Here is a 17313-nt window from a genome sequence, read left to right as displayed (position 1 = left end):
AGGGATGTTTTGAGCAAAGACTTATTGCAAGACACAATTAAGTAAATGGATTACTACACAAGAGCTTTAGCATAGTGCCTACTACATAGAAGATACTAAATAAATACTTGATAAATGAATGAAGACTTTAAAAAAGGAGGCTTTATAAACTAAAAATGTCTAGAGAAGGTAACAGGACTAGAGAAGGATTAGAACGACAGATCCCTAACTTTCCAAAAAGGGGTAGGAGGCCTGTAATTATAAGGAACAGGCTGCTGCTAGACACAGATGAGTTAAGATAAAGTAGAAATAATGTTTTTAGAAACAAAATCCAACGGGCCGGCCTGGTGGCGCAGCGGTTAAGTGCACACGTTCTGCTTCAGCGGCCCAAGGTTCACCGGTTCAGATCCCGGGTGCAGACATGGCACCGCCTGGCACGCCATGCTGTGGCAGGCGCCCCACGTATAAAGTAGAGGAAGATGGGCATGGATGTTAGCTCAGGGTCAGTCCTCCTCAGCAAAAAGAGGAGGATTGGCAGCAGTTAGCTCAGGGCTAATCTTCCTTTAAAAAAAAAAAAAAAAGAAACAAAATCCAATAAAAAGCCAAAGTATAATGGGTATTTATCTACCTACCTATTCCCTCATTTCTTACCTACTTACCTACCTACCTCTCTCCTTCGTTCTATCAGACTAATCTTACCCATAATTATTGTGATTTAGGAAGCCTTTGTTCTCAATATGAACTATTCACTCACCATCTTTTCTTTTCATATTTTTCTTGGAGGAACTCTTTCACTTTTTGTGGATCCCTGAAGTCTGGAATTGCTGAAGATCTATCATCAAATAATCCTAGCCAAATCTGTTTACAGACCTTTGGAAAGAATTAAAAAAAAAAAGTGTTAAAATCAACATCCTCAATGAAATTTTAAGGGAAAATTATGATTCTTTCAGAAAACTATCCCATTTAATTTTAAGACTGTTTTAAATGAGAATATTTATCATAATGAGAAATGAAGCAGCAACAAATGAACTAAATGTATTTTAATAGGTAACATTAAAATGGAATGGCAACAGCATCATAAAGAACAGCACCTCACAGGGAAACAAATAGTGAAACAGGATTTGAGAGAACCTGGGCTTTTTTTGCTCTTGGAATGATCATAAACTGTAAGCCATCAGCAAAGCCATGTAACCTTCATGAACCTCAGTTCCCTCACCCCATAAAACAGACTAGACCAGGAGCAATTTCACACATCCTTAACAGGTTTAAAAATCAACCAGAAAGAACAAACAAAAAGTACTGGAATCATAAACAATTTGTTACTAAAGTATAATAACAATAACAAAAATACAAGGCAGATGCAACGCTAGCTTTATAGTTGCCTCCGATGATTTTTTTCCTAATTGCTAAAAATGAGAATCTGATTTAACTTTTTAGATAAATCAAAGAAATGAAATGATGCAGAATTCAAATAAGAAACAAAGAGCTTAAATAAAACCATAAAGAAAAATTGATAAATTCATCAAAATTAAAAACTGTTGCTCTTCAAAAAACAAAAGAAAAATGAAAAGGCATGCTACCAACTGATAAAAACTATTAGCAAAATGTCTAAGAATTTGAAAGAATCTGAATCCAGAATATACAAAAAATTCCTAAAACTCAATTATAAAAAAGACCAAAAAAACTCAACTGCACGAAAGAAGATATGCAGATGGCAAATAAGCAGCCCAACACCATAGTCATGTAAATGCAAATTAAAACAACACTGAGATCCCCACTACATAGCTACCCACCGACATCACTGGAACGGCTGAAACAAAGTAAGACTGTCCATATCATATGCTGGTGAGAAGGTGGAACAATTGGAACTCTCAAGAATGTAAAATGGTATAAACAGTTTGGAAGACAGTCAGCAGTTTCCTAAAAGTTAAACACACACTTAACCATATGACCCAGCCATCCCACTTCTAAGTATTTACCCAAGAAAAATAAAAGCATATGTCCATACTCAGATTTGTATACAAATGTTCAAAGCAGCTTTATTAATAATAACTCCAAACTGGAAACAACTCCGATATCCATCAACAAGTAAATGGGTAAATTCTGGAATATCCAAGGATACTTCTTGGCAATAAAAAGGAACAAACTATTAACGTAAGTAACTACATGAATAAACCTCAAGATAATTATGCTGACTGAGAGAAGTCAGGACCCCCTGCCCCCAGCAAAAGTATATACTGTATGATTCCATTCCTTTAAAATTTTAGAAAATGTAACTTGTCTATAGTGACAGAAAGCAATCAGTGAACGCATTACAAAGGGGCACAAGAAAACTCTCAGAGATGATGAAAATGTGTGTTATCTTGCTATTACAGTGATGGTTTCATGTATGTCAAAACTCATCAAACTGTATACTTTAAATATGCACAAGTTATTGTAATTAATTATTCCCAAGTGAAGCTATAAAAAACAAGTCCACAGGTTTCCAAAATTATATTAAAGAATAACCAATTATGAAACTGTGAAAAGAACATAGTATCTAGCTTCAAAAAGCCTGACAAAGATGTGAGAAACCAGAGAAGGAAAAGAAGCATCCTTGTCAATCTTACCTGCTCACAATGTGGGTAAGGGAGAAATAAAAGGAAGGATAGGAAACAGTACTCAACTTTTTCCGTTCCTATCATGTACCCCAAGCATGTTTCAAAACAACATTTCTTATGATTCCCTCCCACTCCGGGCTCAGTACAGATACTATAGTCATTAAAGCAGTAACAGCTGACATACGTGAGGCATAGGCTAAGATGCAATCTCGTTATAAAAATATTCAGTAGCAAAGCTCAAGAAGGGCAGACACCAGAATGGTAATGCAACTTACTGCCAGAAATACTGTAAATCCTGGAGAGGCCCAGATTCTCCAAGGAATACTTAGCTACTCAAAAAGAACCACATGGGACTCTCCTTAGGCAGAAACCTGACTAATGATTCTCCCAAAACGTAATTTTAAAAGATTCTGTGGCTTTACAATTACATTTATAAAGGAAGGATTGGAAATTTCTAATTCTTCTATTTTAAAAATTCCCAAACAAGAAAACAAGACACATGGTAGTCATTTGCCAAAGCCAAAAGATTATTAACTACAACTGACAGAATTAGTTCAGGACACTTTACGACATTTAGTCTTTGTATTTCAAAATCCCTATTAACTACCATGTACAATGTTTTAAACTAAAAACAATTAATGAATAATAAATAATAAACATACAAATAAATAATAAGAAGGAGATGGGTTGAAGACAGATCACAGAGATCTTACTTCTATGTTACCCAACAATAGCTATTTTCTATGTTGCTCAAAATCTTAACCATACCTGCCACTCTCAGAAGCTGAATTCTTACTCAAGTGAAGTGGCGGCTCTCGAAGTGGGATTCCCCAATTCCCCGGACAAGCAGCATCAGTGTTACCTAAGAACTTGTAAATGTAAATTTTCAGAAGCCACCCAACCCTATGAAATCAGAACCTCTGGAAGTGGCGCCCAGCAATCCATGCTTTAGCAAGCCCTCTAGGTGACTGTAAAATAGGCCAAAGTTTGAAAACCAAAGCTTTAGTAAAATCTAGGCCAGGAGATGGAAACTTCCTTTCCATATATATACTACATAGTTTTCAGCATTTCTCCATTTTACTTAGCCACTAACCTGTTATTGGGCAAGATTCATTTAAGAGAGACAATGTTCCAGGGACAAATCTGGGAAAATGTCACAGTCTCTTTATCTCCTTATGACCCATTCACATTTTAGTCCCTTAAAAGCTGGCTTCGTGCTCCCACCATTCTACTAAAATTACTCTTTCAGGTTTGTAGATTTGCTTACAGGAAAGTATAAAGTTCTCTTTTCTGCTTGAGTTTAATTTTTTGTAAAGTAAAATAATAAACACCATCAACTGAAAAGGGAAGGTTTTTCAAAATTGAAGGAGAGTGGGAGAGTGAACTGACTAAGACTGCAGGCAGCAATGAGGCCTTGTAGTCATGAGTATTTAAAGTGAAACTAGTGAGAATAGTTGCGTGTTTTCCTCCAGCCTCATCTGGCTACTAGGTACAAAGTAGGCAGAGTATTGGCTTTAGTCAGGTAAAACAGCACAGGAGTTAAAAGGGAGTGGTTATAACAATAGTCCATGAAATCTAAGCAATGCTAAGAAAAACGAAGACACAATGAGGATATGGACAACAAAGAAGTTTAGTGTCAGTGGACTGCAGGGTCTAATGGTTGTCCCAAAATTGTTAGTTAGAAATTAGAGGGAATGAGCTAGGAAGAGAGAAGCAGTGGTGGTCGGAGAAGAGGAAGCTTGAACTTAAAACCTGAGAGGTGATACAGTAATGGATAAATAAAAAGTCTAAAATAGGATGAAGGATCATTGGAGATAAGAGGTCAAGGAATTCAAGAAGCCAAATTATCTATTATTATGATAATCATGTGGATTACCTACATGGATACTGGGATTGGCAGAAATAATTAACACTAGTGGGGAAAAAACATGTAAGGGGCTAAATCTATAACAAATGAGGGGGGCTGGCTGGTATGACTGCAACAAGAACACACAGCAGGTGATAAAAGTCTACTGACATGAGGAGCATGGTGCTGGGGGACTAGAAACATCACAAGGAGCAAGAATGATACCTAGAAGCCATCACTGGAAAGGGCTGCGCACATGATGGAATTAGTTTTGATAATCTCTTTGGGGCAGGTGGATAATTGCAGACTAAGGCGGTGGTTGTGGTAGTAAGGAGCCTGGACTAGGGAACCAGACTGCCTAAGTGTGAATTCCAACTCTGTTTAATAACAGAACCTGCTTCACAGGAATGCTGAAAGGGTTAAATGAATTACTATACGTTTTGCTCTCATAAGTGGCACGTATGTCAAACTTTAAATAGTATTAGTTATTACTTTTGGGCCTACTCTCTTAAGTGGTTTGCAGTGGTGGTGATGGTAAGCAAGGACTGGGAAGTGGAGGTCTCACCAGGAACACAGGAAACTGTGGGTCTCCCTTCATTCTTGCTGCGGACAGAATCAAAGTGGTCTTTGACGGAATAATCTCCCTCCTCTGAACTCTATATAGCACTTCGTACCTCTCACATGAAACTCGTTACAAACTGCCTCATACTAAAATTACTGAGCATGTGTTTCATTTACTCCTGAATTCCCCACAATGCTTAAAACAATGAGTTGTGCCATATTAAGTGTTCAATAAACAGAGTGATAATACTCAAAACCAAATCTTAGAGGAATTAAAAATAAAATCATATATCAGCCAACAGAATAAATTCATGAAATTGTCAAAATAATTTTTTTTCCTTATTCTAGTGCTAATCCACTTTAGATTTGCAATCATAATAGCCACTTACAGAACCTAAAATATTTAAAAGCTTACTTATCTGTCAGGGTTGCCATAGGAAACAGACAGCACACTCAATTTGGTTGGTTTGAGCAAAGTTTAATGATGTGACTGTTTATAAAGCATAGGTAGGCAGTAATGAAATCACAAGTGAGAGTACACGATCCCAGAGTTAGTTACAGCAGGGCCTAACACCACCCAATGGCAATGAAGGAGGAGGGGAGAAAGAAGTCAGCAGAACTTTAAAACAAGGAGAGCTCCTTGATGAGAGCCATGACCTTCAACGGAAGAATGTGGCCAGGCTGTAGAAACCCCACAGGGCAGAAGTTAAGAAAGTAAATATCCTACCTTCTCCCTCCTTCCTTTCTTCTACGGGCTGACAGAAAGTTGCACACGAACTGAACTCAACCAGAAGCCAGGAGGCAAGAAAACCCATTTGCAGGTCCAGACAAACCAGCTGCCTGGAGCCAGAGCAGGGTAAAGACAAGAGCTAGAAGGGCAGATGGAAGCTCTCTAGCACAGCGCCCAAATCATGATGATAAATATGTGCAGTGCAAGCAATTTAACAAACTCAATTATGAACATGAAAAATAGGAAGCATCCAGGCCCGGCCCCGTGGCAGAGTGGTTAAGTTCACGTGCTCTGCTTCAGCGGCCCGGGGTTTCACCAGTTCAGATCCTTGGTGCAGACGTGGCACCGCTCATCAGGCCATGCTGAGGCAGGGCCCCACATGGCACAATCAGAAGGACCTACAACTGGAATATGCAACTATGTAGTGGGGGGCTTTGGGGAGAAGAAGAAGAAAAAAGAAAGAACATTGGCAATAGATGTTAGCTCAGATGTCAGTCTTTAAAAAATAAAAAAAAAGGAAGCATCCATACCAATTCTCAATTAGTCATATGTAAAAGGAAGGGTAAGAAAACTGCTGCATCAGGCTTCAGACGGAAAATAGTAAGAGTAGGGATGACACACTACAGCTTTGTAATCCTCTCAAGGACAATAAAATAGCACAGAAACTTGCTAGAATGGATATTTACCTTTATTCAGATAAATCCTTATTTTCACAAAAAGGATACAAAGAATCAACAATGTGACATGACTCTGCAACCTCTAGGTAGAAAATATAAAAATAAAGAAAGGACAGAAAGATGCTCTGGAATTAGAGAATCCTTTTTTCATTAGCCAATCTATATACATCCAATCAGATTTCAGACTCTTTTTTGTCCTTTCTCTCATTAGTGGAGAGATGGAGGATCACTGCCTCCTCCTGTATGTAAGATATAATTACAGCATCTCATAATACTGTCCATCAAATACAGGGAAAAATAAACAAAGGAGACAAAGAATTGAAAAATTCATGACCAGGTAACTAATATCCACTTTTTGGAAGCAGAAAGATAAATTGAACAGAAGTAAATATTAACAAACAGGAAACACCACTAGAAGCTCTCTGAAGAGTTACCAAGGACCTAGACAAAATTCTATCATCAACACATATTATTCTGCCCTAAAAGGAGGAAACAGTTTTTTGCCCTAAAAATCCACAATCAGAAAAATATCTCAAATATGTGTCATGGCTCAAGTCAACAACTGGAAAAACAAGTAATTAACATTTCCCAAACTCATCCAGCCTACATTAGCATGCCTATGCTGGTATCTCTAGACCACCAGTGATAGGTATCTCAGTGATGGTCTATCTAAAGGATATATACTCATTATACGCTTGCAGAAAAAAACACTATCGATATGCCTTATGCAAGAAAAATGGACAGTCCTGCATATTACATACATCTTTTGAGGACTGTATGGTATACTCCACCTTAAAATATGGTCTTATAAAATATGCAAGAATTAGGGCATACGAAACTGAGTCACTGAAAACGAGCACACCCAAGCTAAATGTGCAGATCACTGAGATACCAAGGGCCTTTGTGAATCGGATACATAAACAGATACATGAAAGAATACCAGACTTATGAGATATCAAATCCAATTTATTTAATTAATCCAACTCACTTAATCCTTTTTTGCTTTTTTCTTTTTAATTTAAGCACAAACTACCTTATAAAGGCTTCCTTAGCACAAGAATCAAATTCTTCATCACAGCCTATTTAGGCCCCACTAAATAAGCCCTGATTAACTCTTCAAATTCATCTTGTATCATCACTCTTTCCAGCCACAGGCCTCCTCAGAAAGTCTTCCCTGACCATCCAATCCAAAGGGGCAGCATCTCCCACACCATACCTCAGATACACATTATCACAACATATTGTTTATTTACACCATACCTCAGATACACATTATCACAACATATTATTTTCACACCCTTTTTCTCACAATTTCTAAATGTAAATTTCATGAGGCAGGAACCTTTTCTCTGATTCACCATTATTTGTATTCTCAGTGTTTGACACATAGTAGACACTAAATAACTATTTTGTGAATGAGTGAAAGCAACTTCCTAAAAGCCCTGGAATATCTGTACAATAGAAAATACCTTTTCTCTTCGTTTCACCTAAAATATTCATGTTGACCTAGAAAATTTACCTTAACCAACTCATTCATTTGGAAGTAATAAATTCACTGATCCAAATTCTCCTATTGTATATAGGCCAGAGGTTAGCAAATTCCATCTCACAGCTAAATCTGGCCTTCGGCCTGAGCTTGTAGTTAAAGTTTAATTAGAACACCACGCCCACCTGTTTATCTATTGTCTATGGCTGGACATAGATGTATGTATGGCCCACAAAACCTAATATTTATTATCTCACCCATTATTATATTTATTTTACAATATTTATTATCTGACAGAAAAAGTTTGCTGGCCCCTGACTTACCTGCAACCATGGACTTATTCCTATGATACCATCCTAACATCCAAGAATAATAATGATTTAAATAGGATAATAAACAAAAGCCTGTTTTAGAGGCAGGTGTTATAATGTGCCTGGGCAATAACAGAGATGAGCATAAAATGAAAGCAGCCTTTCCCTGGAGGAAGAACCTTCCAGGAGTGAGGACTATCTAAGGGCCAATTTATTATACATACCCATTCACTTGAGAATAAAGGAGAAAAAGTACCAGAGTAAGTTTCAGGGAAAGATTAATACATATTTAACACGTTGATAAGCATAAAAAAAATACAAAAGGTAAGAGAAGCAAATATTTAGAACATGAGAGAGAAATTAAAGGCAGTGGAAATAACAATAAAACTTACTTGCAAATGTCTGTGGGTTGTGAAGGAGACTAGTAGCTCTAACTCAAGCACCTACTATAGAGACTTAGTAAAAGGCAGTATACACAAGTCACAGCACATTCTCATGCCTTACTTCATTGAATGTCTCTAATGTCACAAAGAATTGTGTTCCAGAAAGGTTGTAAAAAAACAAAACCCAGACACAAGTTTATGGGAAGCATACAACATTTCAAGAAAACAAAAACTTTATAGGAACCTGGGCTGCACACAGGAAGACACCTGGGACCTAGGTTGTCTGAGTGTCTGTTTCCTAAGCTCCCTCTCTCCACGAGGCCCCAAGCACACAGTCTATCATTTCACTTCTCATGCTAAATCTACTCCCTGCACTTGCTTACCTTAGTACAATTTTTTTCCTGTTTACTTCTTAGACTGCACACGGCCCAATTACAATACTGCCTTTTCAGTCTTAGTGATTCATCATTTGAATCCAGCTTCTATGAACCTTAATTCAGTTTCTTAAAAGAGAGGATCTGATTAGTCACTGGCCCCTAGGGTTAGGTGTCCATTCCTGGTCCAATCAGCTGTGTGTCTTGTGGTTTTCCCAGGGCAGGGACCCTTTCTCCTTTCTTCCTTCGGCAAGAAGCCTGAGCTTGGTAAGCATCCCTTGCCCCCAACCATACGCATTTTTTCATGAATGTGCTTTCTAAGTTATAAAGAGCTTTATAAATGTAAGATTTATTATATTAGTGAAGTCACAGTAGTTTTGAGAAAAATTATCAAATTACCCTGTATGAGTAACAAAACAACTGCTCTGCCTTTTAATTTTGTCTGCTATGTCTTTTACAAGTTTCCATGTTTTAGCTAAATTAATCAATTTTTACTTTGTAATTTCCCATTGCTTTTAGTCTATAAAGTCTTTACACATTTAAATGTTAAATACAGTCAGCTATATTTTCTATTAATTTTTATGGTAATCACTTCTTTTTATTCTCCACCCCCAACTATATACATCCTTAAACACTACAATTTATTTTGTCCATTTATTTAGTTATGAAATAATCTGTATTACAGAAAAGTTGCAAGTATGGTACAAAGAAGTTCCATATACCCTTTACCCAGAGTCTCTAATGTTAACATTTGTTTTACCATTTTCTCTTAAGATAAAACTTTTTCCGAACCCTTCAGACACATAAACCTTTTACCCTTAAATGTCTATGTCCTAAAAATACAGACATTCTTTTATATAACCATAGGACAATTATCAAAATCAGGAAATTAACATTTTACACTATTATTATCTAAACCACAGACTAGCCAGTTATCTTAATAATGTCCTTTATAGCAAAAGGAAAAGGTTCTCCTGGTACAGAATCCATAACAGTCTTGTCTCCTTAGTCTCCTTTAATCTGGAACAGTTACTTAGTCTGACTTTGTCTTTCATGACCTTGACATCTTCGAAGAGTACAGGCCAGTTTTTTTGTAATATGTTCCTTAATTTAGGTTTCCCATGAATAAATTCCTGTTATGCATTTCGGGAAGGAATATCACATAAGTCATGTATCCTTCTTAGTGAATCATATCAGGAGACATATGGTATTGATTTGTCCCATTCCTGGTTAATTTTGATTATTTGGTTAAAATGACATCTGCCAGATTTCTCCATAATAGTCACTCTTTTTCCCTTTGGGATTAATGAGTATCTTGTAGGGAGATACTTTGAGACTATTTTCTACATTTTTATGGCTTTTAAATTTTAACTCTAAAATTTTCCTCAAATCTATTTGGTACACCATGTCCGCTGACATTCTAATTGACTCTCCATTTATTGAATAACCAATTTCTTCCACAATGGACTGCTGAACTTCATGTATTTTATAATAACTTCACACACAGACTTAATATACAGAAATATCAGAGTATATCTCAGGATCTAGTCTACTGATCTGTGCCTATTCTTGCTCTAGTTTCAGACTGTGGTAATTACTACAAGTTTATATTACAAATTATTGCCTATAAATATAGAGATATATTTAATATCTAAGTAGAGCCAATCCCATTTACTCTTTGATTTACAAATTCTTCCCAGCTAGTTTTACTTCTCTGTTCTTTTAGATGAACTTTACAATCATTTTCGAAAAAGGAAAAAAAATTCCCACCAATGTTTGGTTCCAATTGTTCTAAACTTAATTCGTGAAGCCTCTTAAAGCAAAGCATTCTCATTGCCAAAGATAGTATAAATCTGATAAGCAAGCCTGCCAAGAGGGAAAAATTAACCAAAGTTTATATTTCTCTGTCTCTACAGAATAAGTTTTACATTTTTTACACTTTCTAGACTATAAATAAAACAAATGAGGAGCTGAGCAAGTGAGTAGAATGGGCAAGCTGGTCTGATCGTATTTCCTTCAGAACTGAATATTAAGACGAGAGTTTTATTTACTTGCCTTGATATGAAATAAGAACTGCTTGCGGATTATTGGCGGTCTAGGGATAGCATCAATACTAGTGAACCGCCTCTAACATGAACACTACTCATTCACTGTTTAGGTCAATCTAAGGCTCAATGATAGTGACCGATTTGTACTGACACTCTATTGTCTGGTTGTCCTGGTGAGTGAAGGCATGCATCTGCCAGACAGCTGACTAAGGTTGGGAATGCAGCCTTTGGCAAAAGAACAGAGAGACACAAACCAGCCCAAATGCAAAGCAAGCCTCTGAAGTAAGCCTGATCTGTACCATATTCTGTGTAAATCAATCATGAAGAGGAGAAGAAACATTTAGTTTACCTTAAACATCCGCAAATACATGGGTGGCTCACTGGTTTATTAAAAAAATAGAGAAAAAGGAATATTCAGGTAAAGCTCTTCTAAGTAAGCGTGAGATTTGCAGAAGAGGTGTGTTTTCCAAAACAGATTATCTCATTGTTCAAAAGTGAAAATTTGAGCATCAATAAGAATAACTGCAAGCGACTGAAACATATCAAATAAATAATTCCATAATGAGATTTAAAAACAACCCTAATTGGTCACCGTCAGAAGATGCTATGGAACTAACTCATTTTGAAAACAGGTAAATATTGAGGACCACAAATGGTTTTATGCGCAGATATCTACTGATATATTTATGAGTAGTTTTAATGTACTTAAAAAAGAACAACAATAAAACCACTGCATGTTAATGTAAATAACTTTTATTTATGAAAATAGCTATATTTTCTGTAACAAAAAATTAGTGAAAAGAGTGGCCCTGTTTTACATTTTTGCAAATTTCATTAATACCTGGTTAAACAGAAGACAGCTGTTTTCTCATCTGCTTCTGCATTTTTATGTTATGTAGCTTCTGGAAAACTCTACTGTATACTCATGAGAATGCAAGTAAAAACAGCAAGTCAAGTCTTAGAATTATTAAAAATTTTCTTGACCTGAAAAGGTCTCAAGGATCCCCCACAGGTCCTCAAACTGCACTTGTAGGATCACTAAGTTAGAATATTACCCTTTACATGCCTTCATTAAGGCTTGGATGTAGGCATCAAGTATTAAGAGCTGCTAACATAACTCCACACACATACACACAAAACGTACCTCTCCATAAAGGAACACACCAGCCAACCTATGAAAGTGGGTCTGCCCCCTTCCCCAAATTAAACGTGAATCTTAAGGAATTACTAGATCCAACTATTGACTTACAGGTAACTGAGATGACAGAGAACACTGACAGTACATGAATGGAATCGGCAAAATCCAGATATTGGGAAACTACTAACAACTGACTGGGTTGAGAGATGGGGGAGGGAGAAGGAAGAAAAGAAAGAAGGTGAGAGAGCATAGGAGTAAGTAACTGGAGGGGAAACTTAGAGAATAAAAAAGACTTAAAAGGCAAGCAGAGTAGGTCCGCCTCCAGTAATGTCAGAGTAGCTCAGCAGATAACGATAAGCTCTGGACACATTATGAAAACTATCAGAAGACACTAGAGAGCAACCACAAGCAAACAGAAACTGGAGCGGAGTCAACATTTGTAAGAAAGAAACAGCAGTAGGTATTTGCTGTTTTTTAAAGATCATCACTCAAAAGTAGGCCCCAGCCAATGTTAAGCAGAGCCGCTAAAACTTGAAGAGAAATCCATAAATCTTAAAGGTTAGAGACAGAGTTCACCACAACCGCAGCAACTGGAAAGTGAAGGGGAAATGCAAGGAGGGAGAGAGTCAGAGTAGGAACAGTAAAACACGCATATCAACTTTGCCCAAATCTCTGGCTCATCCTTGACCCATGTATATGCAGGGCTGTCTGCAAGCAGTTCAATTAAAGACTAAAAGAACTGAGCAGAGATTTGAGCGGGCACCCACCAGGAGCAGCAGAGTTTGCTAAAGTAAAAAATTAACAAAACAAACAAAACCAATACTTTTTGGAGGAACCAAAGAGAATCCAGAGGGGCCAGCCCCATGGCTGAGTGGTTAAGTTTACGCACTCCACTTCGACGGCCCAGGGTTTCACTGGTTCGGATCCTGGGCGGACATGGCACCACTGGTCAGGCTATGCTGGGGCAGCATCCCACATAGCACAACCAGAAGGACCAACAACTAGAATATAGAACTATGTACTGGGGGGGCTTTGGGGAGAAGTAGTAGAGGAAAAAAATAAAGGAGAGAATCCAGAGGCTCTACAACCTACAATTTCCAATGTTCTGGATATAATCCCAAATCACTAGATATATAAAGAAACAGGAAAGTGTGACCCATAACCAAAAGAAAAGGCAGTCAGTGAAGAGAGATCTGAGATGATAAAGACTTCAGAATTAGCTGACAATGATTTAAAGCAGCTGGTATACCTATATTCAAGAGTAGAAGAGAAAACATGCTGGGGCCAGCCTCAAGGCTGTGGTAGTGGTTAAGTGTCTCACTTCGGTGGCCCAGGTTCATGGGTTTGGATCTGGGCACAGATCTACACCACTCACCAAAACATGCTGTGGAGGTGACACACATACAAAATAGAAGAAGAGCAGCACAGATGTTAGCTCAGCGACAATCCTTCCCAAGCAAAAAAAGCGGAAGATTGGCAACAGATGTTAGCTCAGAGCAAATCTTCCTCACCAAACAAAAAAAGGGAAAACATGCTTACAATGAATAAAACTGTATGAAATATCCAGAGAGAAACAGAAACTATAGAAAAGAACCAGATGTAAATTCTAGAGCCAGAAAAGATAGTATCACAATAACTCCAAAAAAGAAAAAATTGGACTTTGGAGATAACAGAAGAGGCAGGTGGGGATAAAGAGAAATTAGTCAATCTGATGACTGGAGATTGGAAAAACTAATTAGTAAACTTGAACACAAATTAATAGAAATCTGAAAAGTTGAGGAAAAAAATCAACAGAGCTCAGGAACCTGTGGGACAATATCAAAATGTCTAGCATACATGTAGTTGAAGTCTCAGATGGAAAGCTGAGGGAGAATGAGACAGAAAAATTATTTGAAGAAGAATGGTCAAATTTCTCCAACTTGACAAAAGACAAATTTATAGATTCAAGAAGCTCAGCAAATCCAAAGAAAGATAAAAACACACACAAAAAACGCACATAGGTATATCAAAATCACACTCTGGAAAACGAAGAGTTTCAAAATGGCCTCTCACTACAGAAGAACAACAATATAAATATCAGCTATTCTTTTCCTCGAAAAGTGCTATCTTTACCAAAGATAGACAACATATCGTTATATCGATAAAATGACACCATTATCAGGAAGACATAATAAATGTGTCAGTCTCTAATAACAGTTTCAAAATACTTGAAGCTAAGAATGACATATTTAGAGAAAAATATACAAATCCACAATCAGCTGTCTAACTGCCTTATCAACAACTGATAAGTTAACTAGACAAAATCACGAAGCAGACCTACAAGATCTGAACAACACGACCAATCACAAACCCATTAACTGACACAATACTCAACAACTTCAAAAACACATTCTTTTCAAGTGCACACAGCATGCTTATCCAGGCAGCCTATGTGCTGGACCACATAACAGGTCTCAAAAAGTAAGAAAGGGTTGGGGCCAGCCCGCTGGTGCAGCAGTTAAGTTTGCACGTTCCACTTCAGCGGCCCGGGGTTCACCAGCTCAGGTCCTGGGTGCGGACATGGCACCACTTGTCAAGCCATGATGTGGCAGGCGTCCCACATATAAAGTAGAGGAAGATGGGTACGGATGTTAGCTCAGGGCCATCCTTCCTCGGCAAAAAGAGGAGGATTGGTGGCAGATTTTAGCTCAGGGCTAACCTTCCTCAAAAAAAAAAAAAAAAGGTTGAAAGTATACAGAGAATGTTCACTGACAATGACAGAAGCAAATTAGAAATCAATTACAGTAAGAGACCTAGAAAAACCCCAAACATGTGGAAATTAAACAACCACTTCTATATAATCCGTGGGTTAAAGAAGAAATCACAAGGGAAATTGGAAAACATTTTGAACTAAAGGATAAAATACAATATATCAAAATTTGTGCCAAGCAGTTAAAGGAGAGCTGAGAGAGAAATGCATTAATTTAAAATGATAATATCAGGAAAAAAACCTCTCAAATCAATGATCTTAGGTTTCATCTTAACAAGCTAAGAAAGAGTAAATAACCCAGAGTAAAGAGAAGGAATAATAAAAAGCAAAATTACAGACCCTATACACATTACAAAATAGGGACTATTATGAATAACTTTATGTCAATAAATATGACAACTTAGACGAGATGGGCAAATTCCCTGAAAAATACAACTCATCAAAACTGATAAAAGAAACAGATCATGTGAATAACCACTGTGTTCACTTTCATTCTCTGTCCCAGTGACACTCAGATCACAGTGCTCCTTCTTGTCCTCCCAGCGAGCCCAGTCATCGAAATTTGAGCAGCTGGCCAAAGGTGACTGAGTCATAACTCCCAGATAAGATTCCACCACTTGGTATCAGCAGCTGCCTGTAGGGGAGGGAGGAAGCAGGGGCAGAGCGGGGACAACCAAACTTAGTCTTCATGTCAAACGACAGTAGGTCACTCAAGTGGGCCATATAAAAACAGGCAACAGGTCAAATCTGGCTGGGAGCCATAGTTTGCCAACCTCTGACCTAGAATATGTAAAGCAATCTTTAAAAAAGGAAACTGGAGGACTTGCACTACCTAACTTCAAGACTGAAGTCAAGACAGCGCGGGACTGGCATAAGGACCAAGGAATAAATAAATGAAACCGAACAGAGACCAGAAGCATATCCATACTTACACAGTCATTTTTGACAAAGGCTCCAAAGCAGTCCACTGAGGAAAGTGCTTTTAACAAATGGAGCTGGAATGACTACATATATTCATGGAAAAACTTGAATCTCGACATCTAGCACACCATACATGAAAATTAACTTGACACAGATTATACATATAAACATTAAAGCTTTCAAAGGGTCTAAAATAAAATGAGATTCTCATGACTGGGGAGTAGGTAGAGATTTCTTAAGTCAGAGCAGAGAAAGTAATAACTATAAAACTAAAAGTTGATACACTTCATCAAAAGACAAACTTCTGCTTGTCCAAAGACCCCAATAAGAAAATAAGTAAGAAAGCCCGAGACTAGGAGAAAAGATTCACTAAACATATATTTGACAAAGAAGAATGAGCAAATTCTGATATATTCATTTAAATATACTCAGTAATAAAAACAGTACTCAGTAATAAAAAAGGAACAAGCTATACGCATCCACATGCATAACTCTCAAAAGAAGTTTTACACCAAAAAGCATACTATTTATTATTTTACTTATACAAATATGAATAACAACCATATGAAAAACATCAAAACAGTGGTTGCCTCTGGAGAGGAGAGGGACTGAATAGGAGGAAAAGTCAGGGAACTTTTTGGGATGATGGTCATGTTCTCCATCTTTCTAGGGCTTTGAGTTAGCACACTGGATACAGTTATCAAAACTCTTCCAAGGGTACACTTAAGATTTTTACCTTTCACTGTAAGTTATACCTACATTTAATTTCACTTTGATGAAATTTAACAAATATTGAAATTTAATTAATTATATAATAAAGATTTTTAGGGGTGCCATGAACTAATATTTGAACTTACTCTGAAATGCAAGAAAAATATAAGATGGATTGATGAAGAGATAACAAATATTTGCTAAAGCAAATAGAGCACAGTGTTTACCTGTATAATTTTTCAACTTTCAAGTATATTTGAATTTTTCATAATAAACTGTTGGGAGGTAGAAGGAAGAAAACAGGGAAATCTGGCCATTGTGTTGTGGCTTTGAGCAGGAGTCTTGCCATGCCCATCCACGAGAGGGTGTTCTGAGAGACAGTGCAGCAAATAGCCCAGCCAGGCCCCGTGCAAGCAGAGCAGCTGCTGCACCACAGTGCTCACATTACCAAGAGACCCTGCTCACCTGTAGTAAGACCTATGGCACCATGCTGCAGTTAAATGGCACAAAACAGGACAAGTTCTGGTACCAGAAGATGACTGCTCACAGCCACCTCATCCTTGGAAACATCCTAGCATCACGGGCCAGTACGGGATTGTCCCTGGGAATTGGTAGAGTCCATAGTCCAGTAGAAGACTAACAAAAGATATCATCTAAATCTCCAAGTTTCTGATAGGCATGGCCTTTGGCTACTCCTAGCCAAAGCTGACCTTGCCTGTGCAGGATTGGGCTTGAATTTCATGAAACAGAATCAAAACACCTTCAATGTGATCAACAATCCCTCTTTCAAATTTCTTCT

The 17313-nt window shown here is 37.5% G+C and overlaps 1 protein-coding gene across 19 annotated transcripts in view; it reads right to left on the bottom strand.

Moving 5' to 3' along the window:
• AGFG1 (ArfGAP with FG repeats 1) overlaps positions 1-17313 on the bottom strand; it is an 82799-nt gene that overhangs the window by 30652 nt on the left and 34834 nt on the right. For all 19 annotated transcript variants that reach the window (XM_023642476.2, XM_023642474.2, XM_070269414.1 and 16 more), the window contains exon 3: positions 734-849. In XM_023642476.2, coding sequence (XP_023498244.1) covers positions 734-849 — 116 coding nt within the window. The remainder of the gene's footprint in view (positions 1-733; positions 850-17313) is intronic.

This window comes from Equus caballus, chromosome 6 (assembly GCF_041296265.1).
Source record: "Equus caballus isolate H_3958 breed thoroughbred chromosome 6, TB-T2T, whole genome shotgun sequence".
Classification (NCBI taxonomy): domain Eukaryota; kingdom Metazoa; phylum Chordata; class Mammalia; order Perissodactyla; family Equidae; genus Equus; species Equus caballus.
Note: the sequence above shows the minus strand (reverse complement) of the source record. Positions and strands in the feature narration are given on the sequence as shown.